Below are 23,943 nucleotides of genomic sequence, written 5' to 3' on the forward strand. Positions count from 1 at the left end.
AAATACTACGTAACCACAAAAAAGAATGAAATTCTGTCATTCATGGCAACATGGATGAGTTTGGAGGATATCATGTTAAGAGAAATAAAGCAAGCACAGAAAGATAAATAACACATGTTCTCACTCATGACGAAGCTAAAAAAGTTGATCTCATAGACGTACAGAGTAGAATAATGGTTACTAGAGGGTGGGATGGGTAGGGGAAGGTGGGTTTATCAGACATTGGTTAACAAATACAAAAGTACAGCCAGATAGGTGGAATGAATCCTAGTGTTCTATAGTGCTATAGGGTGACTGCAATTACTATTATTTTTTAATTTTTTTGAGACAGAGTCTCACTTTGTCTCCCAGGCTGGAGTGCAGTGGCGCGATCTTGGCTCACTCCGCCTCCCAGGCTCAAGCAATCCTCCTGCATCAACCTCCCAAGTAGCTAGGATTACAGGTGTGTGCCACCACCCCGGCTAATTTTTTTTGTATTTTTAGTAGAGACAGGGTTTCACCATGCTGGCCAGGCTGGTCTCGAATTCCTGACCTCAAGTGATCTGCCCGCCTTGGCCTCCCAAAGTGATGGGATTACAGGAGTGAGCCAACATGCCCAGCCAGGTGACTGTAATTAAAAACAACTTATGGTACATTTTCAAATAACTAGAAGAACAGATTTTGAATATTCCCAACACAAAGAAATGATAAATGTTTGAGGTGATGGATATGTTAATTACTCTGATTTGATCATTACCCATTGTATATGTGTATTGAATTATCACAGTGTACCCCATAAATATGTATGATTATTATGTGTCAAATTAAAAATAACAAACAAAAATTTTTAAAAACCAAAGCAACATCTACACTCAGCTTTTATAATTAATATAGAAGCAATACTGGCATTAGAAAATTATGATTTTGCAGTCAGTGCAGAAATAGCTGATTCAGACAAGAATCACTGGGTGCTAAAACTAGCAGATGAGATATTGATGAGAAACAGAGTATTTACATAGTCTCAAAGTACTTCCCACAAATTATTACAAGGGTCAAATGGTAAGTTTATTGTGGAGAGACCAAGCAGACACCACCTAACCAAGCAATCCAACTTATCACCAGTAATAGGACAAACAGAAATCCTATGCCTTCTTTTTTTTTCTTTTTGAGACGGAGTCTCACTCAGTCTCCCAGGCTGGAGTGCAGTGGCGTGATCTTAGGTCACTGCAAGCTCCACCTCCCGGGTTCAAGCCATTGTCCTGCCTCAGCCTCCCCAGTAGCTGGGACTACAGGCGCCTGCCACCTCGCCTGGCTAATTTTTTTGTATTTTTAGTAGAGACGGGGATTCATCGTGTTAGCCAGGATGGTCTCGATCTCCTGACCTCGTGATCCGCCCAACTCGGCCTCCCAAAGTGCTGGGATTACAGGCGTGAGCCACCGCGCCCGGCCCTGTGCCTTCTTATATGATACACTGAGAGAAAAAAACCATCATACCAATGGTATGCCTGCCAAAAATGAATAATTTTTTTTTTTGAGACTGAGTCTCGCTCTGTTGGTCAGGCTAGACTGCAGTGGTGTGATCTCAGCTCACTGCAACCTCCGCCTCCCGGGTTCAAGTGATTCTCTGGCCTCAGCCTCCCCAGTAGCTGGGATTATAGGTGCCTGCCAACATGTCCGGCTAATTTTTGTATTTTTAGTAGAGACAGGGTTTCACCATGTTGGCCAGGCTAGTCTAGAGCTCCTGGCCTCAAGTGATTCACCCGCCTCAGCCTCCCAAAGTGCTGGGATTACAGGCATGAGCCACCATGCCCGGCCAAAAAAAAAAAATGAATAATCTTAATCTAATCCTGAGGAAGTATCAGGCAAGCCCAAACTGAGGAATATTCCACAAAATAACTGGCCTGAATTCTTCAAAAATTCCAGTCCAAGAAAGGCAAAAGCTGAGATGTCTGTATTAAAAGGGACTAAAGAAACATGATAACTAAATTCGATGTGTGCTTCTACATTGTAATCTGACCTAGCGGGGACAGAAGGGGGAAAATCTCTATATGACATTATTGGGATAATTGGCAAAATTTTATAAAGGTCTGTGGATTAGATGAACAGTACTATAACAATGTAAAATTTACAGCTTTTGATAACTGTGTTTTGTTTTGTTTTGTTTTTTTTCTCAAGACGGAGTCTTGCTCTGTCGCCCAGGCTGGAGTGCAGTGGCGCGGTCTCGGCTCACTGCAAGCTCCGCCTCTCGGGTTCACACCATTCTCCTGCCTCAGCCTCCTGAGTAGCTGGGACTACAGGCGCCCACCACCACGGCTAATTTTTAGTAGAGATGGGGTTTCACTGTGTTAGCCGATAATTGTGTTGTTTTTACGTAAAAGAATGTCTTAGTACTCAGGATATACATTCTGAAATATTGAAGGTTAAAGGAGCATTATATATACAACTTAGTCTCAAATGGTTCAGGAAAAGGGTATACAGAGAAATAAAATGATAAGTCAAAAGGGGCATAATATTAATAATTGGTAAAACTAGGTAAAGTATATATGGAAGTTCCTTATACCATTCCTGCAAATTGTCTGCTAGTCTGAAATTATATCAAAATATAAAGTTACCGAAAAAAGCCAAAATATTTGTTGAATTGCAAGTGGGGAAAATCCCAGCCTAGATGTAGTATAACTAAGGTTTTATTATAGCGCTGGCAAACTGATGACTACAGCTTATTGAAATTTGGGCTGGGCACAATGGCTCACACCTGTAATCCCAGCACCTTGGGAGGCCTGGCAGGGGGGCGGGGGGTGGGGCGCGCAGATAACCTGAGGTAAAGAGTTCGAGACTAGCCTGGCCAACTTGCTGAAGCCCCATCTTTACTAATAATACAAAAATTAGCTCGATGTGGTGGCGCCCACTTGTAATCCCTGCCACTCGGAAGGCTGAGGTATGAGAATTGCTTGAACCCAGGAGGTGGAAGTTGCAGTGAGCCAAGATCATGCCACTGCACCCCAGCCTGGGCGACAGAGTGAGACTGTCTCAAAAAAGGAAAAAAAGAAAAAATAAATAAATTTGTACAGTCTTCATTTTTACGGTTCAAAAATAACTTTCATTTATAAAAATCAATTAACATTTACCTTTTCCTCTCTTCCTTTATTCTGTTCTTTCTTTTCACGACAACGAACAGCTTTCCCTCTGTCATTGTGAACATTCTGTGCAGATGAACGGTGAACTCTGACAGTTGTACTTGGACGATTACCATGTGATTTAGGGTCACTGTACTGAGAAGATTGGCGTTTTCTAGGTCCTGGTGAGGGTCTAATCAAACAAAAACTCATTAATATCATAATCAACTCCACATATGGATGAACACACATACTGTGTAAGTTAGAGTCTATGAACTAAAGAAGCCAATGCAACAACTGAACACAAGACATGACTGAATAAACTTCAGGATGTTGAAACCTAAGATCTAAAATTTAAATCTGGGCGAGGCGCGGTGGCTCACACCTGCAACCCTAGCATTTTGGGAGGCCAAGGTGGGTGGATCACTTGAGGTCAGGAGTTCAAGACCAGCCTGGCCAACATGTTGATACCCCGTTCTACTAAAAATACAAAAAATTAGCCAGGCGTGGTGGTGTGCACCTGTAATCCCAGCCACTCGGGAGGCTGAGGCAGGACAATCGTTTGAACCTGGGAGGTGGAGACTGGAGTGAGCCAAGATCATGCCACTGTACTCTATCCTGGGCAACAGAATGAGACTCCGTTTCAAAAAAATAAAAATAAAATAAAATTTAAATCTGACATATCTGTTGGTGATTTAATTAAAGGAATGCAGTATAGTTATATTACAGAAATAATGGAGGAGAAGTAATGGTCACCTCTACTTAGAAAGGAAATTGTTGTATATCAAAGATGAATGCATCTGATTGTTGGAAACTGAAAAAAAATTATCAGAGAAGAGAGTTTTATCGAGACAACCAGAATACAATACAAGTATTCAATTCACATTTATCCAATGGTATGTATGTAATTTGGTACCATTTATTTAGAATATACAGATTGAGTATCCCTTATTCAAAATTTTGGGGACCAGAAGTGTCTTGAATTTTGGATTTTTTCAGATTTTGGAATATTTCCATATACATACCAGCTGAGCATCTCTAATCTGAAAATCCACAATCTAAAATGTCCCAATGAGCACTTCCTTTGAGCATGACCTTTGAGTGTCATGTTGGTGCTCAAAAAGTTTCAGTTTTTGAAACATTTTGAATTTTCGGATCAGGGAAGCTCAATCTATACCATAATTTTTGTGTTTTAATTAATAAAATTTAATCATTTTCCCATTTAAAAAACTGATAAAGCACTAGCTATGAACAGTTACTAGAACTCATGTTCAGTGCTTTACATTTACATACATCACCTCATTTCACCTTTATGTATTTATTTTTTATTATTATTATTTTTTGAGACAAGGTCTTGCTCTGTCACTGCAGCCTTGACCTCCTAAGCTCAAGCAATCCTCCCACCTCAGCCTCCCGAGTAGGAAGGACTACAGCCACATGGCACCACACAAGGCTAATTTTTGTATTTTGTAGAGACAAGGTCTCACTATGTTGCCTAGGCTAGTATCAAACCCCTGGGCTCAATCGATCCTCCCACCTTGGCCTCCCAAAGAGCTGGGACTACAGGCGTGAGCCCCTGTGTTGGTCCTCATTTCATCCTTATTTCTATAACAGAATTCAGACTTCTCAAATATCTGTTAGGCTCCTACTCTGCTCCCAGATTTGGTTGCAGCCATTTACAAGGGGGAAAACAAACAAACAAAAAAGGAGTCCTATTCTCAAATAAACCACAGTATAGTTAAACAGACAGAAGCTATGTAAAGCTAGGCACGTATACTAGATGGTGTGAAACAGACCTAGCACCATGGCAATGGGAATGGCCTCATGAAGACAGAAAAGAAACTGGGACTGGAAATGCAGGAGTTGAACTAAACAAGAGGGTACAATTATAGACAGAACATCAATAAAGAAAAGCAAAGAAACAAAAATGAGCTTAATCCATGTAAAGGATAATAAAGACACCAGTCTAACACATAATGCTGAACATTAAGCGATAATACTGAGCAGAAATGGTTCGGTCCATAGAAGATATGAATACCAGTTCAAGAGGCTTAGCTTTTAGCTAACTGCCAACAAGGATCCACTGAAAACATTTTAGAAAGATTAGTCTAATACTGAACATGATATACTGATAGAGAAAACACAGAAAGCAGTGAGATGTTTGTGATTACAAATATCACTGAGATATGAGATGAGGGCCTAGTTTAAGGGAGTAACAATGAGAAGAGTCTCAGAGACACTCTATTAGTAAAGACACTTCAGGCCGGGCACGGTGGCTCACAATCCCAGCAATTTGGGAGGCTGAAGTGGGTAGATCATGTGAGGCCAGGAGTTCGAGACCAGCCTGGCCAACATGGCAAAACTCCATCTCTACTAAAAATACAAAAAATTAGCTGGGTGTGGGGGCACGCACTGGTAATCCCAGCTACTCAGGAGGCTGAGGCAAAAGAATCACTTGAACCCGGGAGGCAGAGGTTGCAGTCAGCCGAGATTGCACCACTGCACTCCAGCCTGGGAAACAGACCACGACTGTCTCAAAAAGAAAGAAAAGACACTCCTAGGCTGGGCGCGGGGGCTCACGCCTGTAATTCCAGTACTGTGGGAGGCCGAGGCAGGTGGATCACCTGAGGTCAGGAGTTCAAGACCAGCCTGGCCAACATGGCGAAACCCCGTCTCTACTAAAAATACAAAAATTAGATGGGCATGGTGCTGTGGACCTGTAATCTCAGCTACTTGGGAGGCTGAGGCATGAAAATCGCTTGAACCCAGGAGGCAGAGGTTGCAGTGAGCCGAGCTCACGCCACTGCACTCCAGCCTGGGTGACAGAGCGAGACTCCATCTCAAAAAAAAAAAAAAAAAAAAAAAAAAAGACACTCCCAGATGTGGAAAGTTGAGAATGAGAATTTGGGAGGATGATAACACCAAACTAACATGTATGTGAAGCAATGATGGGGGTTCAATTTTGGATTCAGAAAGTATTTCTGTGTATGTATTTTTCCCTTTGCTAGAGAAATAATACAAAATAGACACTGACATATAATAAAGTATAGTTGGCCTTCCATATCTGCAGATTCCACAATGTGGAGTCGACCAATTGCCAATGAAAAACATTTTGAAAATAAAGATGGTTGAGTCGGTACTGAACATGTACAAACCTTTTTTTGTCATTATTCTCTATATAATATAGTGAAACAACTATTTATATAACATTTACTTTTACATACAATGTTACATATAACATTGTATTAGGTGTTACAAGTAATCTAAATATGATTTAAAGCATACAGAAGGATGTGTGCAGGGTATGTGCAAATATACATCATCTGGCTGGACGCAGTGGCTCACGCCTGTAATCTCAGCATTTTGGGAGGCCGAGGCAGGTGGATCACCCAAGGTCAGGAGTTCGAGAACAGCCTGTCCAACATGGTAAAACCCCGTCTCTACTAAAAATACAAAAATTAGCCTGGCCTGGTGGCAGGCGCCTATAATCCCAGTTACTTGGAAAGCTGAGGTGGAAGAATCACTTGAACCCGGGAGGCGGAGGTTGCAGTGAGCTGAGGTCATGCCACTGCACTCCAGCCTGGGCAACAGAGTGAGACTCCATCTTAAAAAATAATAATAATAATTTCAACAACAACCCTTACTGTCATAGACTTACATACGTGTGTGTGTATAAGCGGTGCATCAAACAGTACAGCAGGTAATATTAAGTGCTATCAAGAAGAATAAAGAAGGGGGCCAGGCATGGTGGCTCATGCCTGTAATCCCAGCACTTTGAGGCTGAGGCAGGTGGATCATTTGAGGTCAGGAGTTTGAAACCCGTCTGGCCAACATGGAGAAACCCCATCTCTACTAAAAATACAAAAATTTGGCTGGCCGTGGTGGCTCACACATGTGATCCCAGTACTTTGGGAGGCCAAGGCAGGTGGATCACTTGAGGTCAGGAGTTCAAGACCAGGCGGACAGATCACTTGAGGTCAGGAGTTCGAGACTAGCCTGGCAAATATGGCGAAACCCTGTCTACTAAAAATACAAAAAAATTAGCTGGGCGTGGTGGTGCATGCCTGTAATCCCAGCTACTTGGGAGGCTGCAGTAAGCCAAGATTACACCACTGCATTCCAGCCTGGACGACAGAGTGAGACTCCATCTCAAAAAAAAAAAAAAAAAAAAATTGCTGGGTAATTATTCCAGCTACTCAGGAAGCTGAGGCATTAGAATTGCCTGGACCCAGGAGGTGGAGGCTACAGTGAGCTGAGATGCACTATTGCATTCCAGCCTGGGTGACAGAGTGAGACTCTGTCTCAAAAAAAAAAGAAGGGAAAGAGGCTACAGGATCATCGGGGGTGGTTTTTAGGTGGCAAAGTCAGAGACAGACTTTCTGAGGTGACAACTGAGTAGAGACCTAAATGAAAGAAGGGAACAGGTCATTCAGCACTGGAGCTGAGGGAAAGGCAGGTGAAAGGAGTGAAGCATTTGTGGGCTGGGCTTGTTCAAGGCCACAGCACAGTGCCTGAGGGAGAGAGCTGTAAGAACTTAGGTTCCAGAGGCTGTGGGGAACCAGGTCTCATAGGGCTTGAAAGACATGAAAACTCTGGGTTTTATTCTGTGAGATGGGAAGATATTTGAGGGACATCAGCTGACATTTGAAAAGAATGTCACATCTAGTGGCATTTAAGCTATGTCTAACCTTTTCTATATAAGGCTTTAATGAACCTCCTTGTACTCACATTTTTTTTTTTGAAACGGAGTGTCTGTCGCCCAGGCTGGAGTGCAGTGGCGCAATCTCGGCTCACTGCAAGCTCCGCCTCCTAGGTTCACGCCATTCTCCTGCCTCAGCCTCCAGAGTAGCTGGGACTACAGGTGCCTGTCACCATGCCCGGCTAATTTTTTTTTTTTTTTTTGTATTTTTAGTAGAGACGGGGTTTCACTGTGTTAGGCAGAATGGTTTTGAACTCCCGACCTTGGCATCCGCCCACCTCGACCTCCCAAAGTGCTGGGATTACAGGCGTGAGCCACCGTGCCTGGCCTGTACTCACATTTTTTGTGTACAATTCTAGAAGAGAATACTGGATCAGTTGAATCTGTTCTTTAATGGTACTAAAATTTAGCTGATCATAAGGTTAGGATCACCAACATAGGTGAAGAAAGAATGACTCTCGGCCGGGAGCATAGGCTCACGCCTGTAATCCCAGCACTTTGGGAGGCCAAGGCAGGTGGATCACGAGGTCAGGAGTTCGAGATCAGCCTGGCCAACAAGGTGAAACCCCGTCTCTACTAATAATACAAAAATTAGCCGGGCATGGTGGCACACACCTGTAGTCCCAGCTACATGGGAGGCTGAGGCAGGAGAATTGCTTGAACCTGAGAGGCAGAGGTTGCAGTGAGCTGAGATTGTGCCACTGCACTCCAGCCTGGGCAACAGAGCGAGACTCCATCTCAAAAAAAAAAAAAAAGAAAAAAAAAAGAATGACCCTCTTAAGCATGAGTACAAATAAAGACTAATAGAAAAATAAAAAGAATCTTAAAAGATGCCCAGTTAAGGGAGCAAGTAAAATAAATTATAGGAAGAAACAGATGCCACAAATAAAGTCAAAGAGGAAAACTTACCAGTAATCTAGAGCATTCAAAATCAGGAACAGAAAATGATACTGAAGAAAGCGAGAAGCAATAAGAAGGAACACCATTTAGGGCTTAACTTCCCACCACCCCTCAGAGGAAATCCTCCCTCTCTGCTTGTGAGACTGAGGTGACCAAATACTTCATTAAATTCAGGATCAACTGATTTCCCACTGGGAACATCTATTTGTTGGAAAGATCTTACCAATAACTGAGAGGAGTTATAGGACTGTTAGAGGCTGAATGTTTGTGTCCTCCCCAAAATTCATATGTTAAAGCCCCAGTGCGCAATATGAATATTAGGAGTAAGGAAGTAAGTAAGAGTCCCTGATGTGAAAGAGCTCACTTACTCTCTCTGTCATGTGAGCACACAGAGAGAAGGTGGCTGTCTGCTCAGGAAGAGAGCCCTCACCTGGAACCAAATTGGCCACATCTTGATCTTGGACTTCCCGGCCTCCAGAAGTGTGAGAAACAAATGTATGTTGTTTAAGCCACCCAGTGTATGGTATTTTGTTGTGGTAGCCCAAGCAGACTAATACAAGACCCAAGTGATGATTCTCCAGAAGGAGAAAAGAGCAAGTAAATAAGAATAAAACAAATTAACAGACAAAAGCAAAAACACAACTTGACTCATCTATTAGTTCTACTTCTGAAATTAGGGGAAAAAATTATAAATGTGGAAAAATTTTTACTCACAACTATTCAGTGCAACTTTATTTATAATAATGAAAAAAGAAGGGAAAAAACATTAAGAGCATGGTTAACTATATAGGTTACATACCAGTCAGAACAGTGGCAAATAACTCTTAAAAAACTGCAGAGAAAAAGATCTGACATGGTATATAAATCATAAATGTTTAAAATATGAAGAGCAAATTACTTAACCTATCTTAGCTTATCCTCATCAGAAATTGGGGCTAAAAAAATTAGTACCTACCTTCTAAGGTGGTTTTGAGAATTAAATAATACATGTAAAACAACAAACACAGTACCTGGCACACAGTAATATGCAATGATTGTTGACTATTATTAGGATTTTTCTTAAAAGAGGGTACAATGTTGTAAATTATGGATATAGCACACCTACAACTATGAAAATAATGCATAAAAGACCAGAAGGAAACAAACTAGGATGACTATGTGATTTTCCCCCTACTTCAATGAATTTTTCTATTTTTCTTTAATGAGCTACTGTGTTTTAGTGAACTATTATGTACTATAACAAGAAATGTAATTATGTGAAAGTGCTTATGAGGCAAGGGAAAAATTTAGTAAATATCCAAAGGATATCAGGAGTCAGTAACAGAACATTAGTACAGTCCTTTTATGTGGAGATTAAGAAAATAAAAGTTGCGGCTGGGTGCGGTGGCTCACGCCTGTAATCCCAACATTTTGGGAGGCCAAGGCGAGTGGATCACCTGAGGTCAGGAGTTCAAGACCAGCCTGGCCAACACGGTGAAACCCCGTCTCTACTAAAAATACAAAAATTAGCCGGGCGTGGTGGCACGTGCCTGTAATTCCAGCTACTTGGGAGGCAGAGACAGGAGAATTGCTTGAACCGGGAGGCGGAAGTTGCAGTGAGCCGAGATCGCGCCACTGCACTCCAGCCTGGGCGACAGAGCAAGACTCTGTCTCAAAAAAAAATAAAAATAAAAATAAAAGTGGCTAAGAAATAATCAGTACTCATTAATTGATTTTAAATGTCAAGAACATGATGGTATGGGTCTTCTGAAAATGTGACCTATGGACCACCGACGTCAGAATCACCGGTAGATTCTTGAGTTCTACCTGCTATCTACCATATCAGACTCTCTGGGAGTGATGCCCCTAAATCCACCTTTTTAATTAGAGATTGTTAGGACTGCTACAGCAGAGAGTGCCAGCTTTGTAATCATTATTATAAAACACAATATATCTAGGTTCAAATCCTAGCTCTACCAGTTATCAGTTTTGTGATAGTGGGGAAAAGTTACCCAACCTTATTGTACCTCAGCTGTCTTATCTGAAATACAGGGAAAATATGACTTATTTGGAAGGCTTATTGCAATAAAATAACACCTATAGCCTAAAATAGTTCAGGACACTGTAGGTGTTTAATGCAGTACCTGTATTATAAAATACAACCAGGCCGGGCGTGGTGGCTCACGCCTGTAATCCCAGCACTTTAGGAGGCCAAGGTGGGTGAATCACGAGGTCAGGAGTTCGAGACCAGTCTGGCCAACATGGTGAAACCCTGTCTCTACTAAAAATACAAAAAATTAGCTGGGCATGATGGCAGGTGCCTGTAATTCCAGCTACTTGGGGGGTTGAGGCAGGAGAATTGCTTGAACTCAGGAGGCAGAGGCTGCAGTGAGCCGAGATCATGCCACTGCACTCCAGCCCAGGTGACAGAGTGAGACTCCGTCTCAAAAAACAAATAAATAAAATAAAATAAAATGTAACCAAGGCTGGTCCGAATGTAGTGAGTTATCTCAATTGATTGTTCACAGTCAGTTACAGATCAAACTCCTTGTTCTATTCTTCCCCTCCTTCTCACTACTGCACTTAACTAGTCTTAAAAACAAAAAAAAAAAAACAAGTAATCAGAGTTGCAATGACAAAATGTTAAAACTGAAAACAATCTGAGCAACATCTTAATGCAAGGTTAACGGGCAATGAACCTGGGAAGTCATAAGTGTTCTTTCTAGAAAGGCATGACACAGTCAATATTTAAATCTATAATACAAACTAGGAAATCTATTATGTAAGTGAAATAGATAACATCCACCTGCACACTTGTCAGTTGAAAAATGTGCAATAAAACTATGCATGATTGGCTAGTTACAGTATTTCAGTAAATATCAGTATCACTAGTTGTTCATTTGCTGGCACTTGGTAGTAGGAAGTTGGGGAAAAAAAGCCAGAGAAAACCCTAAAATTCAGAACATTTTATTTTTACTGTTCTCTATGAATTAAAAAGCCCATTTTTTCAATTTTAGCAAATTTAGAAAAATTTTCCATTTTTCATTATAGCTTGATGAAAAGAAGTATTCTGTGATCCCTGTTTGAGAACCACTGTTAGTCTAACTTCCTCTCTTTGCGTAAGAAAAATCTGAGGCCTGGCTGGGCACAGTGGCTCAGGCCTGTAATCCCAGCACTTTGGGAGGCTGAGGCAGGTGGATCACGAGGTGAGGAGAACGAGACCAGCCTGGCCAACATGGTGAAACCCCGCCTCTACTAAAATACAGGTGGTGTGTGCCTGTAGTCCCAGCTGCTCAGGAGGCTGAGGCAGGGAAGTCACTTGAACCCGGGAGGCGGAGATTGCAGCGAGCCGAGATCGTGCCACTGCACTCCAGCCTCGTGACAGAGTGAGACTCTGTCTAAAAAAAAAAAAAAGAAAAAAAAGAAAAATCTGAGGCCTAAAAAGGTTCTATTATTTTCCCAAAGCTACAGAGAGTGGCAAAGACAGACACAGAGCTTGGATATTTCAATTCCTAACCCCATTCTCCTTCCACAAGATAACACTGTCTCTACCACTGTAAGGTCATTCACAAAAGCATATTTTTAAATTATTCCTACCTAAATCTTATTTTTTGAAATAGGTCAAAAAGGCACAAGGTTCAAGACCAGTGAGTTATAAAAGAGAGAACGTTCAGTAAAGAAAACTCCCTCCCATTCCTGTCTCTCAGCCACCCCATCCTCCTTCTAGATATAATCAATGCTATAAGCTTCTTGGGATAACTGGTTTCTTAAAAGGTTTCCACTTACCTTCGTTCAACAGGTACAGGCATGGACCAGACTTCTCCCTCAGAAGCTGGAAGGTCATGCTGTGCCGCTTTCAAGGGAGTGCTGTCTAGTTTAAAGCTCTCTAGTGTTTTCATGATATCTTTAACATGTTTAGCTTCCACATTTATTTCCTGCCAAACCTGATTTCAAAGAAGAAGATGGATGTTTAAATTTCTATAATATATCACTGTCAAAATTAAATGAGGGCCATTTACTAGAGATGTTACAAAACTCCATTTTGATATCAGATATCCAGTAAACCACATCAAGATATTCTATCAAAATGTTAATAACAGTTTATTAAATTTATGTTTTCAATTGCAATTTTTTTTTTTTTTTTTTTTTTTTTTTGGAGATGGAGTCTCACTCTGTCGCCCAGGCTGGAGTGCAGTGGCATGATCACTCTTGGCTCATTGCAAGCTCTGCTTCCTGGGTTCAGGCCATTCTCCTGCCTCAGCCTCCCGAGTAGCTGGGACTACAGGCGCCCGCCACCACGCCTGGCTAATTTTGTGTATTTTTAGTAGAGACAGGGTTTCACCATGTTAGCCAGGATGGTCTTGATCTCCTGACCTCGTGATCCACCCGCCTAGGCCTCCCAAAATGCTGGGATTACAGGCGTGAGCCACCGCGCCCGGCCCTCAATTGCAAAATTAATTCTGATAAAATGAATTAAAACATCCAGGATAGGAAACATCCATGCCTGTAATCCCAGCACTTTAGGGAGGCTGAGGCAGATGGATCACTTGAGCTCAGGAGTTTGAGACAAGCCTGGCCAACATGGTAAAAACCCCATCTCTACTAAAAATACAAAAAGTTAGCCAGGCATGGGGGCAGGCGCCTACAGCCCCAGCTACCTGGGAGGCTGAGGCAGGGGAATCTCTTGAGCCCAGGAGGTGGAGGTTGCAGAAAGCCAAGATCACGCCACTGCACTCCAGCCTGGGCAACATAGCAAGAATCTGTCTCAAAAAAATAAAAAATAAAAAAAAAATCCAGGCTAACTAAATCATACTACTAATTTATATTCTCATTTAAATTGCATAGCCGGGTGTGGTGGCACATGCACGTAATCCCAGCTACTCGGGAGGCTGAGGCAGGAGAATCTCTTGAACCTGGGAGGCGGAGGTTGCGGCGAGCCGGAGATCGCACCATTGCACTCCAGCCTGGGCAACAAGAGTGAAATTCCGGCTCAAATAAATAAATAAATAAATAAATTGCATAACAGGCTGGGTGCGGTGGCTCACACCTGTAATCTCAACACTTTGGGAGGCCAAGGAGGGCAGATCACCTGAGGTCAGGCATTCAAGACCAGCCTGGCCAACATGTTGAAACCCCATCTCTATTAAAAATACAAAAATTAGCTGGGTGTGGTGGCGGGCACCTGGAATCTCAGCTACTTGGGAGGCCGAGCCACAACAATCGCTTGAACCCAGGAGGCGGAAGTTGCAGTGAGCCGAGATCACGCCATTGCACTCCTGCCTCGGCAACAGAGCAAGACTCCATCTCAAAAAAATAAAGTAAAATAAAATAAAATAAATTGCATAACAAATTGAAAAGTTAGGCATAACTTTAAAGTTCTACAAGAATAATTAGCTGGGCATGGTGGCCCATGCCTGTAGTCCTGCCTACTTTAGAGGCTGAGGTGAGAGAATTGCTTGAGCCCAAGGGGGAAAAAAAAACCATCAAAGCACGACTTGTGAAAGTTTCATTTTTGTCAAACTTTTATTTTTATGTTTTAGAGACAAAGTTTCATTCTGTTGCCCAGGCTGTACTACAGTGACACGATCATAGCTCACCATAACCTCAAACTCCTGGGTTCAAGCCATCCTCTCACCTCAGCTTCTCAAAGCGCTGGGATTACAGGTGTGAGCCACCATGCCCAGCCCTACTTTGATAATTTTTATTCTGTTTAATTAACTTTTTAAATGCTGATTAATCCCAATTACCCTGATTTGATCATTAGATATTGTATACAGGAATCAAAATATAATGTGTATGCCCAAGATATGTACAACTATTATATATCAGTAAATAATTTCTAAAAAATCAATACAACACTGATCAGAATATACTAATTTTATGGCTAATGGGTCACAACCTACAGACTAAAATAGATCTCAATTCATATGCAACCAAGGTATTTTTTTAAAAGCAGTCTTTTTTTTTTTTTTTCAAATATTTTTTAGAGACAGGGTCTCATTCTGTCATCCAGTCTGGAATGCAGTAAAATGGCCCTAGTTTTGAGAGTAAGGCTCCACCTCAAAAATAAAAGAGAAAAGGAATCTTGACGCAATTTAAAAACTAATCTTGGGCAACATAACAATAACCCATCTCTAAAAAAAATATAAGCCAGGCATGTTGGTTTGTGCCTGTGGCCCCAGCTACTCTGGAGGCTGGGTGGGAGGATTGCTTGAGCCTGGGAAGTTAAGGCTGCAGTGAGCCATGATTGCACCACCATACTCCAGCCTGGGGAACAGACCGAGACTCTGCCTCCAAAAAACCCTCAAAAACCTATATATAGTTTTGATTCAACTGTATTATAGTAATGGGTCTTAACTCAGCCTAAAAACTATATATGGCGATGGTTGTACATTATATATGTATTTAATGCCACTGAACTGTATACTTAAAAATGGCCAAGGCCAAGTGCAGTGGCTCACGTCTGTAATCTCAGTACTTTGGGAGGCTGAGGAGGGCAGATCACCTGAGGTCAGGAGTTCCAGACCAGCCTGGCCAACATGGCAAAAACCCCGTCTCTACTAAAAGTACAAAAAAATTAGCTGGGTGTGGTGGCACACACCTGTAATTCCAGCTACTCGGGAGGCTGAGGAAGGAGAATCACTTGACCCCAGGAGGCAGAGGTTGCAATGAGCCGAGATTGCGCCACTGCACTACAGCCTGGGCAACAGAGTGAGACTCCGTCTCAAAACAAACAAACAAACAAAAAACAGTAAAGTGTTATGTATATTTTACCACAATAAGAAAATGGTAGGCCAGGCATGGTGGCTCATGCCTGCAATCCCAGCACTTTGGGAGGCCGAGGCAAGCAGATCACCTGAGGTCAGGAGTTTGAGACCAGCTGGCTACATGGTGAAACCCCGTCTCTACTAAAAATACAAAAATTAGCTGGGTGTGGTGGTGGGCTCCTGTAATCCCAGCTACTCGGGAGTCTGAGGCAGAAGAATCGCTTGAACCCGGGAGGTGGAGGTTGCAGTGAGCTGAGACCGCGCCATTGCACTCCAGCCTGGGCAACAAGTGAGAAACTCCATCTCAAAAGAAAACAAACCAGAAAATGGTAAAAAATAAAAATAAAAAAAAAACTATATATATAATATTGAAATGAAATTTAAGATGATAATGTTTTGCTTTATAACTTAAATGATTTAATCTTAAGTACCTTTAAACAAAAGCTTAGACTTAAGTAAAAGTCTTTGGCCTAACAACAAAAGATCTAAAAAGTCCTTCACTGACAAACTTAAGACTCCTTATGAAATAAAATATTTACTAGGCCGAGCATGGTGACTCATGCCTATAATCCTAGGAATTTGGGAGGCGGAGCCAAGAGGATCATTTGATCCCAGGAGTTCAAGACCAGCCTGAACAACATAGTGAGATGCCATGTCTGTAAAAAATAAATAAATAAAAGATAAATAAAATAAAATAGTTGCCCCTTCTGGTAATTACATGGATATGGTAAAGGATATGGAGGGACAGATATAGGAAAATAGATGAAGTTCAAAGAGATGGGCTGTTTCTCTCAAAAAAATTAAGGACAAATATTGAACAATATTTAAAAAGCAGCTCAGCAGAATCTGAGGTATAATATTCTATCTAGAAGACCACCTCAAAAAGACTATTACTTTCATTTTTTTTTTTTGAGACAGAGTCTTGCTCTGTTGCCAGGCTGGAGTGCAATGGTGCGATCTCGGCTCACTGCAACCTCCGCCTTCTGATATCAAGTGATTCTCCCACCTCAGCCTCCCAAGTAGCTGACATTACAGATGCCCGCCACTATACCCAGCTAATTTTTTTGTATTTTAGTAGAGATGGGGTTTCACCATGTTGGTCAGGCTGGTCTCGAACTCCTGACCTCAGGTGATCTGCCCACCTCAGCCTCCCAAAGTGCTGGGATTACAGGCGTGAGCCACCATGCCCCGCAAGACTTATTTTCTTAACCTTTTTTTCCTCTTTGACATAGTTGAGCCTTGTTATAAATACCACCCTCCACTGGACCTGTAAGTTCTACAATTTCCAATTTTAAATTTCTGTTAGTCCTCAGTAACTGAAGTTTCTCAATGGGATTCAACATAATCTGCTTCATAAAGTTCTATTATACAAGGAATATGAGGCCAGGCATGGTGGCTCACACCTGTAATCCCAGCACTTAGGGAGGCTGAGGTGGAAGGATCACTTTAGCCTAAGAGTTTGAGACCAGCCTGGCAAACATAGGGAGATCCCATCTCTACCAAAAATTGAAAAATTAGCAGGTCACAGTGGGGCACACCTGTGGTTCCACCCACTCAGGAGGCTGAGGTGGGAGGATTGTTTGAGCCTGGGAGGTCAAGGCTGTAGAGACTGCACTCCCTCCTGGGCAAGAGAGCAAGACCCTCTCTCAAGAAGTTTTTTAAAAAATATGGTACCTGTGAGATTCACAAGCCATTTACAGTTTCGACAATGGCTTAATAAAGTCTACTCTATTTTTACGAAGTAAAAATCTGATCGAAAAATGTCAAAACCATTGTTTTAAAAAACTCTTGGCTAGGCGTGGTGGCTCATGCCTGTAATCCTAGCACTTTGGGAGGTCAAGGTGGGCAGATCACCTGAGGTCAGGAGTTCAACACCAGCCTGGCCAACATGGTGAAAGCCCGTCTCTACCAAAAATACAAAAATTAGCTGGGTGTGGAGGCAGGCGCCTGTAATCCCAGCTACTCGGGAGGCTTGAACCTGGGAGGTGAAGGTTGCAGTGAGCCGAGATCGTGCCACTGCACTCCACCCTGGATGACAAGAGCAAAACTCTGTCTCGAGGAAAAAAAAAACAAAAAAAACCCCTCTTATTAGATTCCAGCAATTAGAATTAAGTAGAACTCATAATACTGCTGATGGTGAAAGTGGATTATTATTAATATAATAAAGTTTCAAGTAATATTATATAGAAATCTGTGTAATAACTCACATACTCATGTTTTGTTTTGTTTTTTATTTTTGAGACAAGGTCTAGCTCTGTTGCCCAGGCTGGAGTGTAGTGGTACAAGCATAGCTCACTGCAGCCTCAATCTCCCAGGCTCAAGTGATCCTCCCACCTCAACCTCCCTAGTAGCTAGGACTACAGGCACACACCACCACATCTGGCTAATTTTTTTATTTTTGTAGAGATGAAGTCTTGCTATGTTGTCTAGGCTGGACTTGAACTCCTGGCCTCAAGTGATCCTTCTGCTTTGGCTTTCCAAAGTGCTAGGACTACAGGAGTGAGCCACTGTGTACTGTGCTCGGTAGTCATATAGTCTTAACATGTAACTACATACAGCATTGACATCTGATCTAAATTTTCTCTTCCGAGTACTTAAGCCATTAAAACATACAGCAGCCATTACTCTCACCTGTTGCCATTTCTGCTGGAGGTATGTATCTTTGACTGAGTACAGATACTTGTTCATTTGGTCAAGAACTCCCTGATAATAGACCATCGCAGAGTCATAGTTTCCCAGCAATGCATATTCACGAGCCAATTTTACATTCTCACTAATCATAAGAAGACTCATGTTCAACTGTAAGCTAAAAAGAAGAAAAAAAAGAAACACTTTAGGTTTACATGTCTCTTAAAAATAAGTATAGTTATTAAAAAATACTTTCCAGGGCTCCCTCAAGAAACAATCACACATACCACACTTCCCATCTCTATATGTGTGCTCATGCTATTTCACTCCTTCAAAGAAAGTTTTTTTTGTTTTGTTTTGTTTTGTTTTTTGAGACGGAGTCTCGCTCTGTGGCCCCGGCTGGAGCGCAATGGCATGATCTCGGCTCACTGCAACTTCTGCCTCCCGGGTTCAAGCAATTCTCCCACCTCAGCCTCCCAAGTAGTTGGGATTACAGGCACCCACCGTCATGCCCGGCTAATTTTTTTTGTATTTTTGTAGAGATGGGGTTTCACCATGTTGGCCAGGCTGGTCTCGAACTCCTGACCTCAGGTGATCTGCCCGCCTCGGCCTCCCAAAGTGCTGGGATTACAGGCATGAGCCACCGTGCCCAGCCTCAAAGAAATATTTTATTTAGGAGGCTAAGGCAGGCAGCTCACTTCAGGCCAGGAGTTCAAGACCAGCCTGGCCAATATGGCGAAACCCTGTCTCTACTAAAATGTAAAAACTAGCTGGCCGTGGTGGCACATGCCTATAGTCCCAGCTACTTGGGAGGCTGAGACACAAGAATTGCTTGAACCAGGGTAGCAGAGGTTGCAGTAGGCCAAGATCGCGCCACTGTACTCCAGCCTGGGAGATGGAGCAAGACTCTGTTTAACAAAACAAAACAAAAAACAGGCCAGGTGCGGTGGCTCACACCTGTAATCCCAACACTTTGGGAGGCTGAGGTGGGTGGATCACGAGGTCAGGAGATCAAGACCATCCTGGCCAACATGGTGAAACTCGGTCTCTACTAAAAATACAAAAATTAGCTGGGCATGGTGGCACGTGCCTGTAATCACAGCTACTCAGGAGGCTGAGGCAGGAGAATCACTTGAACCAGGGAGTTGGAAGCTGCAGTGAGCCGAGATCGCACCACAGCACTCCAGCCTGGCAACAGCATGAGACTCTGTCTCAAAAAATAAAAAATAAAATAAAAAAAATTTAAAACATTGTTTTAAAAGAGTTCCCACATTCAAACCCTCCCTATTGTCAAAGCCCAGCTCAGATGGCAGTTTTCCTAGTATGTCTACCCCCTGAACTCCTCAGTTCAAAATAAACTCTCCCTCCTCTAAAGTCCCCTTGCACTTTACTGTGACTTTCATCCCAAGACACTTGTCTACTTCAAATTACAGTTTCTATATATGTCTTATCTCTAGTAGACTGTTATCTGACAGTAGGATTTGCGTCTGAAAGGTGTGAGACTATATGATCCTTGCATGACACACATTTTATTAAACATCTGCAGAATAAATAGTGAATATTAGATACATTTTTTGAAGCAGTGTGGATTAGCAGAAGGCGTATGTATTTTGAAGTTAGAAAAATCTTGGCTAGAATTATAATTGTGCCACCTTAATCAAGTCCCTTAACTTTTTTCTAAGCCTGTTTTAATATCTGTGGAACTGCCATAGCAACTACTTTCAGGAGTTATGCTATAAACAATAAATGGCTATTTAAAGTACTAAGCATACTACTTGACAAATAGTAGGTCTTCAATAAATGTTAAATGTGTCTGCCATGAAACTTTCTATATATGAGAACCTAATCCAACCTTTGAACCTAGGAGTTCAAGACCAGCCTGGGCAACACGGCAAAACCCCATCTCTACAAAAAATACAAAAATTAGCAGAGCATGGTGGTGTGTGCCTGTAGTCCCAGCTACTCAGGAGGCTGAGGTGGGAGGATTACCTGAGCCTGGGGAGGTCAAAGCTGCAGTAAGCCGAGATAGTGCCACTGTACTCCAGCCTGGGCAACAGAGACAGAGTGAGACTGTGTCTCAAGAAAACATTTAAAAAAGACAAAAAAGCTCCAGGCCCAGATGATTTCTGTAAGTATGGTGGGGTTTTTTTGGGGGTTTTTTTGGGTTTTGTTTTTGTTTTTTTGAGATGGAGTCTTACTGTGTTGCCAGGCTGGAGTGCAGTGGTGCAATCTCGGCTCACTGCAACCTCTGCCTCCCGGGTTCAAGCGATTCCCCTGCCTCAGCCTCCAGAGTGGCTGGGACTACAGCCATGCATCCACCACGCCCGGCTAAATTTTTGTATTTTAGTAGAGATAGGGTTTCACCATGTTGGCCAGGTTGGTCTGGATCTTGGGACCTCGTGATCCGCCCGCCTCGGCCTCCCAAAGTGCTGGGATTACAGGCGTGAGCCACCATGCCTGGCCTCAGGTATTTTTGTTGTTGTTGTTTTTGTTTTTGTTTTTTTGAGACGGAGTTTTGCTCTTGTTGCCCAGGCTGGAGTGCAATGGTGCAATCTCGGCTCACCACAACCTCCGCCTCTCGGGTTCAAGCGATTCTCCTGACTCAGGCTCCTGAGTAGCTGGGATTACAGGCATGTGCCAACATGCCTGGCTAATTTTGTATTTTTAGTAGAGACAGGGTTTCTCCATTTTGGTCACGCTGGTCTCGAACTCCCGATCTCGGGTGATCTGCCCACCTCGGCCTCCCAAAGTGCTGGGATTACAGGTGTGAGCCACCGCACCTGGTCTGGCCTCGGGTTTTTTTTTTTTGAGATGGAGTCTCACTCTGTCACCCAGGCTGGAGTGCGGTAGCATGTTCTCGGCTCACTGCAAGCTCCGCCTCCCGGGTTCATGCCATTCTCCTGCCTTAGCCTCCCGAGTAGCTGGGACTACAGGCGCCCACCACCACGCCCGGCTAATTTTTTGTATTTTTAGTAGAGATGGGGTTTCACCATGTTCGCCAGGATGGTCTTAATCTCCTGACCTCAGGATCTACCCGCCTCGGCCTCCCAGAGTGCTGGGATTACAGGCGTGAGCCACAGCGCCTGGCCTGCCTCAGGGTTTTTTTTTAACCAAACTTCTAAACAGAAATAATTCCAACCACATAAAAGTTGATCCAGAAAACAAGAGAAAAGCTGAGCAACTCTTTTTTATGTGGCTGAAATCATCTCAACTGAATAAGAACACAAGACCCATTTCACTTATGAACATGGAAATCCTAATATTAGTTTACCTACAATGCATCAACACACACACCACATGATCAAGAAGGGTTTATCCCAGAAATGCATGGATGACTTAAGATCAGAAAATCTATCATTGTAATTCTTCACATTAATGGACAAAAGTACCTCACAAGAAAATGAGGACAGAGCATAAAGGACAATTCACAGAAGGGAAACCCAAACAGCTAACAAGCACAGACAGGAGTGACCAATAAATACAAACTGAAGCCATGAGAAACCTCTTTTTATTCTTTTATTTTTTATTTTTTTGGAGACAGAGTCTCACTCTGTTGCCCAGGCTGGAGTGCAGTGGTGTGATCTCGGCTCACTGCAACCTCTGCCTCCCAGGTTCAAGCAATTCTCCTGCCTCGGCCTCCCGAGTAGCTAGGACTACAGGCGCTCACCACCATGCCCAGCTAATTTTTGTATTTTTAGTAGAGATGGGATTTCACCATGTTGGCCAGGATGGTCTCAATCTCTTGACCTTGTGATCCGCCCACCTGGGCCTCCCAAAGTGCTGGGATTACAGGCATGAGCCTATGCGCCTGGCCGAGAGACCTCTTTTATTTATCAGACTCAAAAAAGCAATGATACTAAGTATTGGCAAGGATTTGGGAAAAAGGAAATCTTTACATCAATTTGCAGGAACAAACTGGCATAGTCATTTTGGAGTGCAATCTGGCAGTACTTGGGGAAATTATGTATGCATGTATATGTATATACACACACACATACACACACATATATATGTATATATACACTCCATGACCCAGCAATCCCACTCTTGTGTAAATCTTCCAGAGAAAGTCTCACACAGATCCACAAAGGAACTTGGTTTTGGACATTAATGACAGAAATCTTTGAGAAATCAAGTAGAGTCAATCTATTTATTCCCTGCTAGGGGAAATATGGTGGATACAGACCACATGGTACCATGTAGCAGACAGAAGCAATGAATAAAATTTACATATAGCAACATGGATGGATCATCAAAATACAGGGTTGGCTAAAAAAAAGGTCTCAGACATAGAACAAGATCTAAATCCCAATGTCATTTTATAAATTAAAAATACATATGCTATATAAAATACTCATTTTTAAAGGATGCATACATATCCAAGAAAGTACCTTAAATATATTAGAGAGTCTATGGAAGGTGAGGAGGAAAATATGTGAGTGGAGAAATTGCTTATGACAAGTAGGAGAGAAACAAAAAATAAATATAACAAAAGAAGGGCCTTATATCCATGGATAATCATAGGGAGCCTCTAAGATGGCACTCAATGACCTTTGCCTCTTGGTATCTGTACCCTTATATAATTACTACCCCTTGAATGTGTGCCTGTAACAAATAACATAATACCATTTCCGAGATTAGACTATGACTTGCATCTTGCTTGCTGTCTCTTGCTGGCCCCACTCAAATGGAATACCAGCTCCACGCAGTGAGCTGCCTGGGCAGAGGCTCATGTGGCAAAGAGCTGAGGCAGGATCCAGGCCAACAATCAGTGAGGAACTGAGACCCTCAGTCCACCAGCCCCTGAGGAACTGAATCCTGCCAACAACCATGTGAGTGAGATCAGAAGTGAATCTTTCCTCACTAGAGCCTTGAGATGACTACAGGCCTGGCCAATACCTGATCACAGCTCTGAGAAACACCCTGAATCTAAGGCATCCAGCTAAGTCATGCCCAAATTCCTGACCCAGTGAAACAGTGAAAGAGATAAAAAATGTCTGTTGTTTTAAGTCACCAAGTTTTGGGATAATCTGTTATGAAGCAATATAGCTATGAACTAAGGTCTATGAGTAACTCAAGACTGGGCATCTGAGCTCCAAAAGAAAAGGAATAAAATCCTATCACCTAAATCTTGCCTCCCTGGATTCATGACCACTGATCATATTCTATCTTAATAAAAGCCTAAAGGCCAAGGACCATATCTCTCTGTTATTTACTGATACATCTCTAGCACCTAGAACCATGTCCTCAAATGTAGATCTCAATCAACCTTTGAATGACTGAATACAGCCTAGTTGTTGTCCTTTTTTTTTTTTTTTGAGACAGGGTCTCACTCTGCAGCCCAGGCTGGAGTGCAGTGGTGCCATTACAGCTCACTGCAGCCTTGATCTTCTGGGCTCAACTGATCCTGAGTAGCTGGGACCACAGATGTGTACCACCACACCCAGCTAATATATATATATATATTTTTTGGTATGTTTTGTAGAGATGGGGATTTCACCATGTTGTCCAGGCTGGTCTTGAACTCCTGGGCTCAAGCGATCAGCCCACCTTAGCCTCCCAAAGTGCTAGGATTACAGGCGTGAGCCACCATGCCTGGCCAGGTTTTTGTTGTAACTACCAAGAGTTCGTAACCTTGTCCAGTTCCTGACCCTCAGCATGGTCACATTCCTTGATCCTCAGCTCATCCCTTCCAAGCTGGGATTACAGCTTGATTCTTGTGTGATTACTTCTGCCCTGAAGCCATCCATGCCCTACAGAGACACCTAGTCTGGGCAAGGGTGTTAGAAAAGTATAATTGGGGCCCGCTGCTAAAAGTATATAGTTGTTCTAGATGAGCTTGGATGTCAAAAGCCTTTCATGTCTTTTGACATGAAAG

The 23,943-nt window shown here is 42.6% G+C and overlaps 1 protein-coding gene across 5 annotated transcripts in view; it reads right to left on the minus strand.

Moving 5' to 3' along the window:
• KATNA1 (katanin catalytic subunit A1) overlaps positions 1 to 23,943 on the minus strand; it is a 53,895-nt gene that overhangs the window by 25,172 nt on the left and 4,780 nt on the right. For all 5 annotated transcript variants that reach the window (XM_009452197.3, XM_001173304.5, XM_016956456.3 and 2 more), the window contains exons 2-4: positions 18,069 to 18,243; positions 12,457 to 12,614; positions 3,105 to 3,285 (exon numbers count right to left, since the gene is read on the minus strand). In XM_009452197.3, coding sequence (XP_009450472.1) covers positions 3,105 to 3,285; positions 12,457 to 12,614; positions 18,069 to 18,230 — 501 coding nt within the window. In that variant the 5' untranslated portion in view covers positions 18,231 to 18,243. The remainder of the gene's footprint in view (positions 1 to 3,104; positions 3,286 to 12,456; positions 12,615 to 18,068; positions 18,244 to 23,943) is intronic.

Source organism: Pan troglodytes, chromosome 5, assembly GCF_028858775.2.
Source record: "Pan troglodytes isolate AG18354 chromosome 5, NHGRI_mPanTro3-v2.0_pri, whole genome shotgun sequence".
In the NCBI taxonomy this organism is placed as follows: domain Eukaryota; kingdom Metazoa; phylum Chordata; class Mammalia; order Primates; family Hominidae; genus Pan; species Pan troglodytes.